The sequence below is a fragment of the Limulus polyphemus genome, unplaced genomic scaffold, assembly GCF_000517525.1.
Source record: "Limulus polyphemus unplaced genomic scaffold, Limulus_polyphemus-2.1.2 Scaffold38, whole genome shotgun sequence".
Lineage (NCBI taxonomy): Eukaryota > Metazoa > Arthropoda > Merostomata > Xiphosura > Limulidae > Limulus > Limulus polyphemus.
In genome coordinates this window covers 476328-493618 of record NW_013665648.1, presented here as the reverse complement: position 1 = coordinate 493618, position 17291 = coordinate 476328, and the positions used below count along the sequence as shown (strand labels likewise).

Here is a 17291-nt window from a genome sequence, read left to right as displayed (position 1 = left end):
GGTAAGGAGCCCAAACAAATCTTTAATAACCTATGTTTAGGATTTTTTTTCTATAATTCTATCACCAGCATAAAAAACTTAAATAATTAACTAGGTTTTGTATATAAAAACATTATAAACTTAAGTGAGAAGTTGAGAAGTAACACATTAAAATGTTTAATATATTTACATTTTACAGTACAGGCTGGAAGAAACTGTGGAAGCACATGCATGCTGATAAATAAGTTAATCAAACAACTTAAAACTTACTGTTCTAAGTAAGCAGTTTTGTTTTCCATTTTCGATATTTGTTATCTAGCTAGAGTTAGTAGTAATTAAACAGCAGTCCTGTTCAATGTTCCTCTAATTTTTTCAATCCATGTGTGGAATGATTTTTTTTGAAGTGTACCAGTATCAAGGTAATATGTGAATGTGCACTACCAGTCTGTTTTTTCCTGGGGAGGGGGGTATTTTTAAACCATCAACCCTATTGAATCATTAGGCCACTTTGCAATGCTACCAGTTGATTATTTGAGCTTTAGGCCTATCAACTGCCAGGGTCACTAAGGTCGTCAACAGGTTGAGACTCCTCACCATTACTAAGGATGTGCATGGCTGGAATAATTAAGTGTGCGGTACTTGATTGGTTGTTGTACAACCGTGCAACCTTGAAGGAACACTGGTCCTGTTCAAGTGAACATATTAATAAATTAAAGGTGTTACATACTCTTAAACTGTTATTAGTCCATGTCTAGTCATTTCTGACAAACATGGTTATATCAGCAAGGAATTAAAACTGACCATTGAATCATGAGACAACCACCCAAAGCATCGGGTTATGTTAACCGAAAGCTGAACAAACTTGAATTGAAAAAATAATTAGAAATCATAATGGTAATACTTTCAATTACTTGGATAGTTGGAATAATTGAAAACATTAATTTCTGTTAGTTGATTATTTTTCTAAGTCTTGATACTATTTGATTTATCTGAACAAACTTAATGTAATAGAAATTACAATGACAATTTTTCAATTACTTGAATAGTTGGAATAATCGAAAACAGTTAAAATCAGGAACACTAATTGTGATTAATTTACAACAGTGATACATATTTGGTGTATTTTTTTTAACCGTTTCAGTGCAACTGTTGCAAATGTGTTAGAATTCTTTTGAACTTAAAATGTAAAAGACAGAGACAAAACCATTCACAAATAAAGATGAGCTGTGATAACCTTTTCTAACAATAAGAATGTAGGAAAATATTAAGTGACAAGGAAGTTTAGACATTGAGAGCATACAACAAAATGCTAGGAAAAACTAATCATAATCCTTCACATCCATAAAATTGTACAACAAAACTTTAGAGGAGTACAAACCACCAAAACATACCATGTCATTTTTAAAATCATTCCACGAGCACTAAAGAGGGGGGAGCTTAATAATAGAACTTAATTTGTTGATATAAATGATTACTTTAGAATTAATAAATTTACGTGTCAAGTAAAATTATTGATGTATCTTATATAAAATGTACTTTTCAAACATGGCTTAATTGCCAAATTTAACCAAGATTGTGTCAGGCATCATATTACCCATCTTTTCTTTATGAAGTCTCATCTAAGTAACCTACTAAAAGTCACTTATACAATTTTATATTACACTATTGTTGGCCTAAATGATAAGTTTCAAAATTTATAATCAAAATAGTGAGTGACATGTTCTTCAGATTAATTTAGCTTATGACTAGGGATATACCAACATCTTTTAAATTATATTAAAAAGAATAAAACTTTTTTTTTACTAAAATCAAATGGTTAAAAAACCTGCCATACAGTTTTATATCCTGAACAAGTCAAATACTGCAGTGTTCTTCAATAAATTACATTATTTTAAAGCTATTACTTGCTTCTGTCATTGACAGTTTAAAAAAAATAAGTGTCACTTGTCAGTGAGACCACCATTTTCATGTAATACTTTTAAAACTAATGGTATGGGACTCAATCAGAACATTTTCAATATGCATTTATCACTTCAATACTCTATTTATCCATACTTTTCCATTTAATTATACCACTGTTAATTATTTTGACAATTTAACACATTTTATACTTGAACTGCTGGTCCAATATGAAGTTGAATATCCTACCACCATCTAGCTTTCTCTCCACTTGAAGAATAGTAGTACTTTCAGATGCTATTCAAATTTTTGACCATCCTCACATACATCAAAACATCTAAGTACTTCTTAAAATTTTTTGTAATTTATATTTTGTCTTATTATTCAAAGTTTACCATTATGCTAGTTAAAAACAGCAATAATCACGAGGTTTACAATACAAATATCTCAAAAATTATCAATCTAATTCTCAACTGTAGTATCACTAGTAATAGTATTAGTAATACAAATGCTTAACACAAGTTATTTTTATGTCAAAAGACTAAAAAAAAAGTCAAAGTTGGCAAGATACATAATCATCAAAATGCTCTTTAAAATGTATTCTTAACTCCTGCTTATAATGAAAGCCAGGCAATAAAATTAAAAACAGGCAAAAGGGTAGGGCAATTTAGCTACAATATTCTACATAGTCTACTTTCGTACTGCCAAAGCGTAAGGGCTAAGAATAAGATAGACAACTCAACCATTGGAACACTCGATCACAACACTAGCGTATGACGTTCAAATAAAAGAAGAAACTTGTTCTTAGTAAAATATACACAATAGAATATTCTCAAGCCAAATTAACTTACTGTTAAGTACTGTGGTGTCAAGGAACTGATATTTCCAAAACTATTTGTATTCCATAGGTTAGCCATCATCTGCTGCTTTCGTTTTAGATCTCTTACTTTTTGGGTGTCAGCGAACTTCACCACTAGAGGGTTACTGCAACCCTACAAAAGAATGAATTATTCTTTAAACACACTTTTCTCTCTTTCTTTAAAAAATTTCAATTAATAGTTTCAAAATTTTAAATCTAATGAATATAATTAAATTGAAAAGGTGTAAGCAAAACCCTCTAATATTTCCTTTTACTTAGAAATTATTTTGTTATTCTTCAAACAACAGAGAGCAGCACTAACGAAGACCTCAAATAGCTATGTTGATGCAGAAAGCCGTAATATGTTTTGCAAATCACGAATTTTGGAGTAATAATATAACTATAATAACACCTATGAGATACTACATATTTTAATAGCTTGTATATATATATTTTTTTTTTCAAATTGCAAAACATTGACTTCCCCTAAGCATGGCATCACGATGATTCACATATGTGGGTTTGTGTGTGTGTGTGTTTTGTTTTACTATTAGTTAATCAGAACTTTAGTTTACCCAATGAACGATATGCAACCAACATTGTTATTGTGCATAAAGAACAACACCTAGAGCTACAGTGAAATGTAAACACTGAATACTAAGTCCGTAATTACAGTAATGAAATCCGTTCGTTTTGGGAGCCATCTAAAAAGAATCATATAGCTTAACTGTTTGGTTTTATTTTTAACTTACACGATAAAAAAAAAGATTCATTTACTATTTTTTCTCAAATAAACATTGTTCTGATATTCCAATAGCAATGTTTAAATTAGTAGGTTTTGTAACTGAATCCCCAAACTATAGAGCTACAGAACATAAAACCTTTTCCTTGTTAAAGTGCTTAATGAATATACGTGTTTCATAAATTTGTAGTTTCAAGCAATTTCAATTTTATGTACTCTCACCTCAAACATTTAGCTTTAATTTATATTTCCTAGACATTTCAGTAAAAGTTTAATTCCTCATAACAGACAGAGTTCAAATCAATGATAGAAAATACTAATATTGCAACGAAATGAAATCTTCAATATTTTCGACTAAAAGACAATTGCATATAATTTTGTGATAAGTTTATGTAATGAAATTTTTAAAACACAGCATTATTTGAAACTTGAGCATTGACAGCTAAAAAAAAAACTTGCTTTAAGAAAATGCTAATGAGTGTTTTATTCCTTGAAAATAACTTGTACTTTCAAATAATGCTATTATACTTTATTCCTAGGATACATTTCAATAATTAATCAATAGATAGCGCTGCAAACTATATGACTGTGTGGTGATTCCAATACCTTTTACGACGCAAACAACCTAAATTAATACAAGTCACTTGTGGTTGGCAATAAATAGGAATATGATACACATATATTGTAATGTACAAACTACAAGATGCTTGGTCATGCATTTTAGTTTACTGTTGTCCAAATATACTATTCAGAATTAAAACATCATAAAATGATTTAGCCCGTTATATTTAACAAAATAGATAACAGACTGTACTCAAATTTTTCTTTTATTTTGACAAAAATGAGTTATTTTTTGAATAATCTGTGAACACATTTTATTTTCAGTAGAAACTCTTCTATTTTGCGGTGATTCAAAAGGAACAAGCTGATACCAAATAAATAATTAAAATGCAATGATTCACATCCACACAATTAAAATATATTTAAAAAGAAATTAATCTTCAGTATTGCTCACACAGCATTGGATTTGCTGAAAACAAGATTTGCTGGTGCTTTCTGCACCAGTTGTCTAGTGACAGAACGCTGTTTTTTCATATTATGTTAGAGAGTTATGGTAAAAAATAGAATTAATTTATTTTAAACATAAAACTAAAACATAAAGTTAAAAATCGAGAGGAAGAGGTTTTCTAAAGAGTAGAGCGTTTTTTTTTGTACCATATGAACTCATTTATAACAGTTGTAGAGAAAACTAGCAAAATTACACAAGGTTGTTTATTGAATCATGAATGAGCATACGTTAAGACTAGTCTATAACAAAGTGATCCATCACGTGTAATTCTTGAATAAAAAAAGGGTTGAATATGTAAAGTATCTGATAGCAACCAAATCTGACTTAGGTCCAATGTATCTTTGCTGGATCCTTCCTGAGTATTGTCCAATGAAGCAAGTGGTGAGTTATAGTAATTTACTGATATTTTAGGTTTTAAAGTCTTTAAACTCTAAACTAAAAAACTGTCCTTTTATTTTCTAATAGATAGATAAACTGTGGATTTATGTACCTACAACCAAATTTCATATTTATGTACTTAAGTTATACTTATTGTTAAAAAGATTAACAATTTAATATGTCCGTAGAAATTTCATGCCACTCTTATTAACTTTTTTTTGGGGCACGTCCAGCAAAATTTTATAATCAGTAGTTACATCGAACACCAATAAATTACCTACTAGCCAGAATATTATAATCAAAGTTGCAGGTAAAATTTGTCTACAATAACAATTCACAGCTAAAACCAGTTTAACATTGTTGTTTTTCCTTACTTGTAATATTTTAGATGAAACCATTTTCAAATAAATCCATCTTTTATGCGCAAGAAACTGTTTCAGTCTATGTCAAACTTCTGACTAACTTATTTACAAATTTTTATAAGAAAGTTAACGTGTACAATCCTCTTTTAGTATCACTATTATGTTGTTCCTCTTGAATGTTCGTTTAGCTTTACAACCAAACAAATAATGTAATTGGTATGCAGAGGAGCCTATATATTTCTTAACCATAATGTTTACACAAAACCTTTACGTTCAGTAATTATAACGTCAATCTTGAGGGTGAGTAGAACAAAAATTATATTCAACTTAAATTTCCTTGGACAACAAATTTCACAAAAGATACGTTAAAATAAGAAGTTTTGTTAAGAAAAGTCTGGATGTGGTACAGGTGTTTCAAAATAATGTTACCCTGCATACTTAAATCATTTCACTCGCAAAACTAACTTTGCTTATATTTCTCTTCTTTTCCTTTATCTCAATAATATGATAATGGTGATTTGAATAAACGACTGGTAAACTTGTGTCATTGTGTAGGTAGAATTTAGTTCTCCTAGGATATGTAGTCATTACCTTATAATCATTTTACGGTATTACAAGGTAACTATAAAGAAAACCCCATGTTTTGGTAGTAGTACCAGAAAACATGGGGTTTTCTTTATAGTTACCTTGTAATACCGTCTGGTACTACTACCAAAACATGGGGTTTTCTTTATAGTTACTTTGTAATACCGTTATAATTTTCTGTGCTAATGATGAAGTTTAGTTATATACATAGCGATAGATGAATAAATGTTACCCCAGTTATAAAACAAGTATATTTAATAACAAGTATTTTTAAAGACCTTATTGAGAGTTTTCAACTGCAATTTCGAATACATGGTCCTTAGCTTTAAATACTGAAGGTATGTATTATTATACATGGTCCTTAGCTTTAAATACTGAAGGTATGCATTATTATACATGGTCATTAGCTTTAAATACTGAAGGTATGCATTATTATACATGGTCCTTAGCTTTAAATACTGAAGGTATGCATTATTATACATGGTCCTTAGAATTAAATACTGAAGGTATGCATTATTATACATGGTCCTTAGCTTTAAATACTGAAGGTATGCATTATTATACATGGTCCTTAGCTTTAAATACTGAAGGTATGTATTATTATACATGGTCCTTAGCTTTAAATACTGAAGGTATGCATTATTATACATGGTCCTTAGCTTTAAATACTGAAGGTATGCATTATTAGCTATTATTATTCATACGGAGAGTTTGCGTAAAAATTCCTGACGAAAACGATGCCACAGCGAGAAACCGGGTTTCGATACCCGTGGTAGGCAGAGCACAGATAGCCCATTGTTTAGCTTTGTGCTTAACTTCAAACAAATAATAATAATAAAACGATGAAATTTGATGAACGCAGATCTAGTAATGAAAAAGAAAGTTAAAGCTGTATTAGTTATTATTTTTCCAGAACATTATTTTCACTTTAATTAGACAACATTATGTAAAAACAGTGAACAGTCGTTGCCACTACTGTTGTTTTTTTGGAGAAAAGTTTGTAAAAAGATTTAGTAACTGGTATACAGGCGTGATCACAACGTTCCTTGTAAGAAGGGAGATTACTTCTTTCTTACCATTACATTTTTAAATAGCTTTAATCATTTGTACACAGAAGAAGTACTAATTATATTTAGAGATTTAATCAGTGGTAAACAAAGTTTCAGCTAGAATTTTACAACGTTTGAAAGAAGGGTCTACTTTTCTTTTTGATTGATCGTATTTAGATAAGTATAATCTGTGGCATACAGCTGTGTTTGTTTCCTTCCTTTCATGAACGCTTGTAGTTAAATCTATGACGATATCCACTTTAGATGAGAGGTCTATAATAAGATCTGACTGGTGCATACATATGTATACAGTTCCCTTGTTGGATGAAACTACTTTCTCAATATATACAGCTGTGTCTATTTCCTTTTTTATTAAGAAAGTTTTTAACTAGACGTAGTTAATGTTTACGGTTGTATCTTGTCCCCTCTTTTATTAAAAGGTTCCAGACTAGATCTTGACAGTATATACAGGCATACCCATTTCCTTTTTTTCTTGTTTGTTGAAGTTAAATTAGATATTGTCATCGTATCCAGTTGTGTCATTTACCCCTCTTTTCTTAAAAGATTTGTAGTTACATCTTGTAGATGTATCCAGCTGTATCAATTTCCCTCTTAAGCTGAAAGGTTTGTAAATTGATATTGTCAGTGTATCTAGCTATGTCCTTTCCCTATTTTGGTGAAAGGTTTTTAACTAGACGTTGTCGGTGTATTTTGTTATGTCCTTTTCCCTTTTGTTAAACGGTTTGTTTGTTTGTTTGAAGTTAAGCACAAACCTACACAATGGGCTGTCTGTGCTCTGCCCACCACGGGTTTCGAAACCAGGTTTCTAGCGTTTTACACACCACTGTGCCATTGGGGGGGGGGGGTGCTAAAAGATGTGTTGCTATATATTGCTAGAGTATACAGCTGTGTCATTTTCCCCTCTCTTGTTAAAAGGGGAAAAGGATAGGGCTGTATATACTGACAATATCTAGTGAAAAGCTGAAAACCTTTCAACAAAAAATGAAAAATGACACAGCTGTAGCTGTATACACTGGTAAGATCTAGTTTAAAACCTTTTAACAAATGAGGGGAAAGGACACAGCTGTATACATTGACAATATCTAGTGAAAAATTTTTCAACAAAAGGGTGAAATGGACATAAACCTATACATTGGAAAGATCTAATTACAGACCTTTCAACAAAATCGAGGAAATCACATACCTGTATACACTGCCAAACTCCATCTACAAGCTTTTAAACAAAAGAACGAATAGCTATCTACAAACCTTTCATTAAAAGGGAAAAATGCACAGCTCATAGCGAGATCTAGCTACAAGTCTCTCTTGCTTAATAAAGTGTTTGCTTATATTTTGTCAGTTACAATTTTGTCCATTCTCTCCTCATATGAAAATTAGTTAGATTTTACTAATATTTACAGTTGCTTCCTTTTCTAGTCTTAGACAAAAGGCTGTCAATTTAACTTGCCATCATCTACAGCTTTTCCCATTTTTATTTTCACATCGAAAACTGTTAGTTTGATCATGTGGACTGATACAGCTTTGTCCATTTTACTCCTTGCATTGATAGTCCTTTCTCGTTGGCTTATACAGCCGCATGCCCATCCCCATTAGCTAGTTTTATACTTTCTGTTTCTGCTTCCCTTCTTGCATAAAGGTTTTGTTGATAGACTTGGTCAGTGACTTACAGATGTATCAATTTGCATGAGCTATCTATAGACAGGTGTGGCCCACTTTCCTCCAGATGTTATGTACTTACCTCCATAGTCTGAAAGTGATTCATGCCTTTGATAGCATTTATGGCGCACTGGCGAGACTCGTACGTAACAAATCCACAACCTGGAAATATGTCCAAAAAAAAAAAAGATAGGAAATATTAAGATATATGAATTTGAATGTTATTCTTATAACAATAGAGAATTATAGACGTATTATAAATATAACTAGATGAAATGTGATTTTGAAACATATTTAGAGGGAAGAAAGAATAAATCATTTCACCAGTTCCTTATCTAATTTCGTGTAATATTTTACAAAAACATGAGAAATATCATTAACTTAAAACTACGGATACTAGCTTATGGAAATGATTAAACAAATAAGAATTCATTTAAAGACCCCATTCTCCAGTATTTATCTTCCAAAACGCTTAAAACTACAAGAGACCGTTTCAAAATATATCTCATAACGCCTCAAGGGAACATATTTTTCTATTTAAATCTATTACAGTTTGTCAAGAAAGTTTGCTTGAGTCAAGATGTATAATTCGGTTCGAATGGTATCTGTGTTATTGTCTTCCACTTGTAACACTAAGTAGTTATGAAATCATTTATAATTCATACTCTTTTTACAGGTAATACATGTGACACTCAGTAAAATCTGTACAATTTTTCTTTTAAATCAAAACATTAAAAGATGCATACGTAGTGTTACACAATTGCAATATTTTACTTAATCGAGTAGTATTATAATGAGTAATTTATCCTCATCTCCTTTTTGACGTCTCACTTTTGTGTAGTTCTTCAAAAATATACTTCGATCAATTTAAACAACTGGTTATGAAACGTCTTTACTTGTAAATGTTCAAATTGTACTCACATGGATTTGGTGATGTTGACATTCTGTTCAAAATTATACAATCTTATACAACGTTTAATAATGAAAAACAGGAAAAAAACAACAACAACAAAAAACATTCAACCAATTTCCAGGTGAAAAACTGTCTTTAATTATCATTAATATGCTATGCAACTTAATGTTTTTAAAAGCAAAAGAAGAAGAAAAAGAAATCCCAATCATGAAAGACTAGCATTTGATGCACTTAATCCTATTCTTGGGTGTTTTGTATGCACTGTCATTTCTTCTCCAAAATAAGTTAATCTGTATATATATATTATAAGATCTGTTATCCAGGGAAGATCAAGAAAATGTACATTAAATTAGTTATGCTGTTTAAAACTTCACTTTCCTGACTCTCTTTGTCAGAGTGGCTAATTATAGTGTCAAAGTTCACAGCGCAAGAAGAAGAACTTTTAAATGCCAGTGTTTCCATATATGCTAAACTGTCTCGGGCAAAAGTATAACGTAGATAAATTTTAATAAGCTTCATCTTGCAAAGTGATCGTTCTCCTTCTGCGACGACGATTGGAATTGTGGAGAAAATTCAAAAAGTTACATAACAGTTTGAGAAAAATGACTGAATGACATTATGTTAATTGATTTTATTTTTAAATGTTCAGCATTAATTAATAAGACATTGTTTTTTTGCCTTCCTTAGGACATTTGTTTCAGCCCTCTCGTGAGCGTGCTTGCTACTCCTTGTTTATATTGATAACAATAGTGCAGTATTAGCAAATCAAAGAGTCCATTCTATTAAAAACTGTGGTCTTCTTTCATAATCCGTAAGTTTTTTGAAATCATTTTAAATACCGAACGACTTGCGTCCCTACATGATGTATGTTGGCTTGTTATTATTTTTCTGCACAAAGCTACACAATGACCTATCTACCATCTATGCTCCGTTGAGAATCGAATCCCCGAGTTTAGCATTGTAATTCGTAAACTTATCGCTGGCCAACCGGGAGACCATGACGTATGAACATAATGTTCGGCTAATAATTAATTATATGTTTCATAGCTAATTAACTCTCTTATTTTTTGGTTTTAAAAAGGTTATAATGAACAAATTAGTCAACTAACTTGGTTTTCTTGATTTTTAATTTTGTGATATACTTTGATATTTAAAAGCTCAAAGTTCGATAAAATACAATAACTACTGAGTGGCAAAAACAAACAAAATATACAAAAACACCGAGCGGCAAACTCACACAATGTACACAAAAATATCGAATGTCAAAACCACACACACTATATATATATATAATTACTGAATGTTAAAACTACACAATGTATAAACATAAATACTGAGTGTCAAAACCACACAATACATGCAAAAATACCGAGTGGCATTATGAATTAATTAGTATGAATTTGTAAACCGCTGGATCTTTGCTGTTGTCCATAAATCATATTTCAATACTCTTTTCTTGTTCATGATAATTATATAAGCTGAAAACCAATTAATTTTGGTTTATTCAAAAATCCTATTAAAGTAGTAGAAAATGAAATTTATTAAATATCCACTATCTGATAATTACAATTCTATGGACAATCTACAAGGGTTGAGCGCTTTGAAAGATTGACCTTTTGAACATTACGAGTAAGAGAGTATTTTTCTTATGCTTTGCTGTAATTCCCTTTTTATTGATTCCGCGCTTTTATTCAACTTAAAATGGATTCTATAACATAATAAGCAAGAGCTTTCAGTGACATTTACCCTCTTACTTTTATTTAAGAATATTTTTGTGTAACAGTGTATTAAGATAATCATAAATTATTTGCTTTCCTCGATGCATTAATTTCTGTGGATGTACGGTTAGTCAATTTGTTAGTATTGGCTTTTATTTTTTCATCTTCTCCGTGTGAAGTGTCTGAGATTTATAAAAGGGGAGAGACGTCTTATTTAGTTTGTAATCAGGTCTAGAAAATCCTATAATGTCATCCGTTCCTCAAGGCTAGGTACTAATATTTATGTGGACATGAATCGTTATGATTGGACGTTGTGCAAGTTGTCGTGATTGGCTTTGTTTCGCATATTTTGACAACTGAAAATCCAATTTTTAGGTGAAACGTCAATCTTAATATCAAAAGTATAAAAAACAGGCTTTAATTAAGAAAAATTCAGATTATCTTAGGCAGAAGTCCAAACGAATATATGCGCATACCTCTAGTGTAATATCCGTTGTCTAGCATCATGGATAAGCAAACTTAACAATAATTTTAGTTCCCTTTAGGGTACACACATATATATATTAAGGCGTTAAGTAGGTCTTGTCAAAGAGAGGTTTATTTTAAAAACTGAAGAGTATGCTGGAATATACGAAACCGATATTTATGCTTATATGTATGTGTGTTTTTATTTATTTGTTTTAAATTAACAATAATGGAGAGTTTTTAAAATATTTAAAACTATTTTTATAATATTTCGCTTATATATATATATATATGCGTGTGTGTGTGTGTTTGTATAGAAACTTGCATGTATTTGAATAAAATAATTTCGGTAAAATTTACATTTTGTAAAGCGAAATTCGCATATTGGCCAACAACAACGTAATACAAAAACTTTCAACAGTAAAATAAACGGATTCTTAAACTGAATAGGACACGGATTGGCCTTATGATAGGACTCTGTATCTATATCTGTATTTTACATTACTAGAGAGCTGACACCACACACAACATATATCTCTATCTTACATTGTTAGAGAACTGACACCGTAGACAATATATGTTTATATGTTACATCATTAGAGAAATGACACCGTAGACAATATATTTCTATATTTTACATCAGTAGAGAGCTGACACCACAGACAACATATATCCATATTTTACATCAGTGGAGAGCTGACACCATAGACAATATATGTTTATATGTTACATCATTAGAGAAATGACACCGTAGACAATATATTTCTATATTTTACATCAGTAGAGCGCTGACACCACAGACAACATATATCCATATTTTAAATCAGTAGACAGCTGACACCATAGGCAATATATATCTATATTTTACAACAGTAGAGAGCTGACACCATAGACAATATATTTATATTTTACATCAGTAGAGAGCTGACACCACAGACAACATATATCCATATTTTACATCAGTGGAGAGCTGACACCATAGACAATATATATCTATATCTTACATCAGTGGAGAGCAGACACCATAGACAATATATCTATATTTTACATCAGTGGAGAGCTGACACCACAGACAACATATATCCATATTTTACATCAGTGGAGAGCTGACACCATAGACAATATATATCTATATTTTACATCAGTAAAGAGTTGACACCACAGACAACATATATCCATATTTTACATCAGTGGAGAGCTGACACCACAGACAACATATATCCATATTTTACATCAGTGGAGAGCTGACACCATAGACAATATATATCTATATTTTACATCAGTGGAGAGCAGACACCATAGACAATATATATATCCATATTTTTCTTCATTAGAGAACTGACACCACAGACAACATATATCCATATTTTTCTTCATTAGAGAGCTGACACCACAGACAATGTATATCTATATTTTACATCAGTAAAGAGTTGACACCACAGACAATATATACCTATATTTTACATCAGTAGACAACTGACACCACAGATAATATATATCTATATTTTACATCAGTGGAGAGCTGACACCATAGACAATATATATCTATATTTTACATCAGTGGAGAGCTGACACCACAGACAACATATATCCATATTTTACATCAGTGGAGAGCTGACACCATAGACAATATATATCTATATTTTACATCAGTAGAGAGTTGACACCACAGATAATATATATCTATATTTTACATCAGTGGAGAGCTGACACCACAGACAATATATCTATATTTTACATCAGTAGAGAACTGGCATTATAGACTTTCTTCTTTTACTGTGTAAAATACAATTGCTCTTAGAGCTTTTATTCTTGCTTATATGTAATTAACTAGCAACTTTGTGGATGGTTCTAAAAACGGCGTGCGAAAATTGGGTATTTCAGTCAAAATACGAAATAATTTTTTTTTTAATTAAACGTTTTTCTTGGTACATCTACGTCATTAAAAGGACTTTTGCCAATTCGACAACCTTGTTTTTATCAAATTAAAAAAAAACGAATTTTTACTTAAAGATCGTTATAAAAACAAAATAAACAATTTATCAAATCCGGATGAAGACACATTTTTGTACATCTATTGCATGTTTAATTTATTTTGACAAATATTTTACATGTTAATTGGATTATTTTTACGAAACATTGAAATTAACATACGAGAATTTTTGTTGTTGTTTAATTAGGGCTATCTGCACATAGCTGTTCCTAATTTTTAAATGATAGACTATAAGGAAGACAGAAAGTAAAAAGCACCCACCACCAACTCTTGGGCTACTCTCATTTAATCGATTAGTGGGATTTGATTATCATTCATTTAGCGTTGACACGGGTTGACCTTGTGACATTGTTGTGGATTTCGGAGTTGGAGAACCTGGTTTCGAATCCATGCGAATGCGATACCACAAAATATTTCCCGTACTTTAAGCTGTGGGTGCGCTATTAGAGTGACAGTCAATCCCTTAGCGTGGATGGTGGGTGGTAACGTGCTGCTGACTGGCTGACTTCCCTCTGGTCAGTATTTCAAAATTAGGAACGGCGGCAGATATCCTTATTAGTCTTGCAATAAATACAAATATTCAAACTGAATTTGATAATGTCTTCCCTTCGAGTAAAACTTTTTTTTCTTTCTTACTGGGATTCACAAAAGCCAGAAATAAGTAGTGATTAATTCACAGATAATTTGCATCGTTGAGAAAAGGAACAAAAACAATTTTATGTTTTTAGAACTACGTATGCATCCTAGTACAGTTCCATAAGAAAGGTCACGTTGTTAGATATATATCATGCCCAACTAGTGACCTACAGAGCTATACTTCGCCTTCCCACTACCATAAACAAAACTTGCGCTCCGTACTTTGGGAGCGTGGTGTGTTATAAGAGTGATGATCAAATCCCACTGTTCGACCAGAAAATAGTAGCCCAAGAGTTGGCGGTGGGTGCTGTTGACTAACTGCCTTCCCCGTGCTCTATAAGTTCAAAATTGGGGACTGCTATGCGCAGATAGCCCTCTTGTAGCGTTGCGCGAAAATTCTAAGAGAAAGATACATGTCGTAACTTCGTTTACATGAAATTTCAATTGAAATGAATCCAGTCTTCGCAATGGGGTAAAGCACCTTTTTTTACTCTGAAAACACCAGAAAGCTTCACACCATAAACCGATCGAAATAACTGTAGCATTAATAACTGGTACAAATCATCTATCTTTAACAATCAGTAAAGACAACGCTTTGCTAATAAATGATAGATTAATGGTTTGAAATTCAACTTATATCAGTATTATTGTTTAATAATAACAATGGAAAGTAGTGATTCTTGGTTATTCGTAGAATTGCTATAAGAAATCTGTCCAACTAGTATGACGTTATTTGGTTGTGTACTTTTTATTGCAGCATTTATTTTGTTTTGGATAGCTTTATAGCAATTCTACGAATAACCAAGAAAACTTTCCGTTAATTTTTTTTCCCTATTTATTTGTTCAGTTTTATATGTCTATGGAATGGATACAACATCTATAAACTTTCAGTATAGCCATATCCCTGATAGCTATAGCTTTTATAAGAATTAACCACAAATTTATATAATGTAATCCTTACTTTGGCCTACAGATAAGTATATAAAACTGCCAATATAGGGATTAAATTTTTATAAATTTGTGATTGTTTTTTAAATTCTTGTTTCATTATTTTTTGTAGCAGAATTTCTACTTCATTTTACAATTAATATTTTTTAATACTCTTGTTTGTCTTCTTTTAAGTTATACCTGTATAAAATATATATTGGTTGTTTGTTTGAAGTTATGCACAAAGCTACACAATGGGCTATCTGTGCTCTGCCCACTACGGGTATCGAAACCCGGTTTCTAGCGTTGTAAGTCCGCAGACATACCGCTGTGCCACTGGGGGACTATAAAGTATATACTTTACCTTTAGAAACTGACGTGTGTGTATATCCATCGGTGCTCCCCAGTGGCACAGCGGTATTTCTGCGGACTTAAAACGCTAGAAACCGGGTTTCGATACCCGTGGTGGGCAGAGCACAGATAGCCCATTGTGTAGCTTTGTGCATAACTACAAACAAAGTGTCCATCGACATGTAGCGCCATCTGTTGGGTAAATTGGGTTTAAAAGATATTTAAGTGTGTGCATGATACGAATACCATTTATAAAAAAAATCTGTATATATTTATCAGAATATCAAAAGCGGATACCACAGACCAGTCAAGTAAGCTGAAGAAATCTTGTAGCAATAGTCTCAGCAATAGTGATTAGGTAGGTAGGTAGTAGACGAAAAAGTTGCTGTTTTAGAAATTTTTGAATTGTTATACCGGAAATGTTAGCGACCATTTTAGCGTATTATTAGTATATTTGAATATGCTCATAATAGATCGTAACCAATATTTTGAATGGTCGATTTTTCGCTTAGAAATTCGATAGGATGGTCTTTCAGCGCGTGAATTATTTGGAAACCTTGTCGATTGTTTGTTTGAAGTTAAGCATAAAACTACACAATGGGCTATCTGTGCTCTGCCCACCACGGGTATCGAAACCCGGTTCCTAGCATTATAAGTCCGCAGTCATAACACTGTGCCACTGGGGGGCACCTTGGCGATCGCTACTATTAAGTAATACAGTACTTAATAATATTCTACCGTTGAATTATCATATAAAATTTTAAAGCTGTTCCTTTGTTTCTATGCCACGTCGGTTTTTGTTATTGTTTTTGAACTATATCGCCTATTCCTGATAGTTATTCTACCGTTAGTTTATAACATAAATATAAAAAAGTTTTTTTTTTCTATGTCACGTCTGTTTTTGTTATTGTTGTTGAGACTATACCGCCCATTCCTGGTCATCATAATATGCTTTGCCATTTCAATCTCTTCATAGTCCATTACAAGCAAAGTTTATATTATCTGTGAAAACTGGTTTTGGTTCTATTGAACATTCGCAAAACTTTGGTTTGGTATATTTTGAATTTCGCGAAAAGCTACTCGAGGGCTATCTGCAACAAGTCAACACACCAACCGCCAACTCTTGGACTACCCTTTTACGAACAAATAGTGGAATTGACCATAATATTATATCGCCCCCACGGCTGAAAGGGTGAAAACATTCGGTGATGGGGATTCGAACCTGCGACTCGCAGACTGCGAGTTGAGCGACTTAACCACTAGGTCATTCACAAACTAAGCAGATGCTCCAGTACTGACAAAATACTGTACGCAGATAAAATGCACAAAAACGGTAAACTCTCTGGCTGATCGGGAACGGACAACAGCAGCAGATCATTACTGTCCAAACTATAAATTTACATTTTATCATATTATATTCCGCGTAAGTTAACTAATACAATTATTTAGTTTGAAAAGTTTTTTGGTGTACAAAACTTGAAGATAGCTTTTATATTCGGAAACATCTGTTAGCTGAGTTCTTGCACATATCTTAAAATATAACGTTGATAAGCGGAAACTTGTCCTTTGCCGCCAAAAAAGAATTCCTATACAATCTACACATCCTTCAGTAGGTCTGTGACATTTCCTGATTGGCTTAAGGACTTGCCAATCAGTGATTTCCTTACCAGCCTACGTTGATCTGACTCA

General features: G+C 32.0%; 1 protein-coding gene across 2 annotated transcripts in view; it reads right to left on the bottom strand.

Annotated features, from left to right (window-relative positions):
- The window catches only part of LOC106461373 (CUGBP Elav-like family member 2), a 166239-nt gene that overhangs the window by 32020 nt on the left and 116928 nt on the right, over nt 1-17291 (bottom strand). For both annotated transcript variants that reach the window (XM_022388480.1, XM_013921194.2), the window contains exons 5-6: nt 8682-8761; nt 2730-2870 (exon numbers count right to left, since the gene is read on the bottom strand). In XM_022388480.1, coding sequence (XP_022244188.1) covers nt 2730-2870; nt 8682-8761 — 221 coding nt within the window. The remainder of the gene's footprint in view (nt 1-2729; nt 2871-8681; nt 8762-17291) is intronic.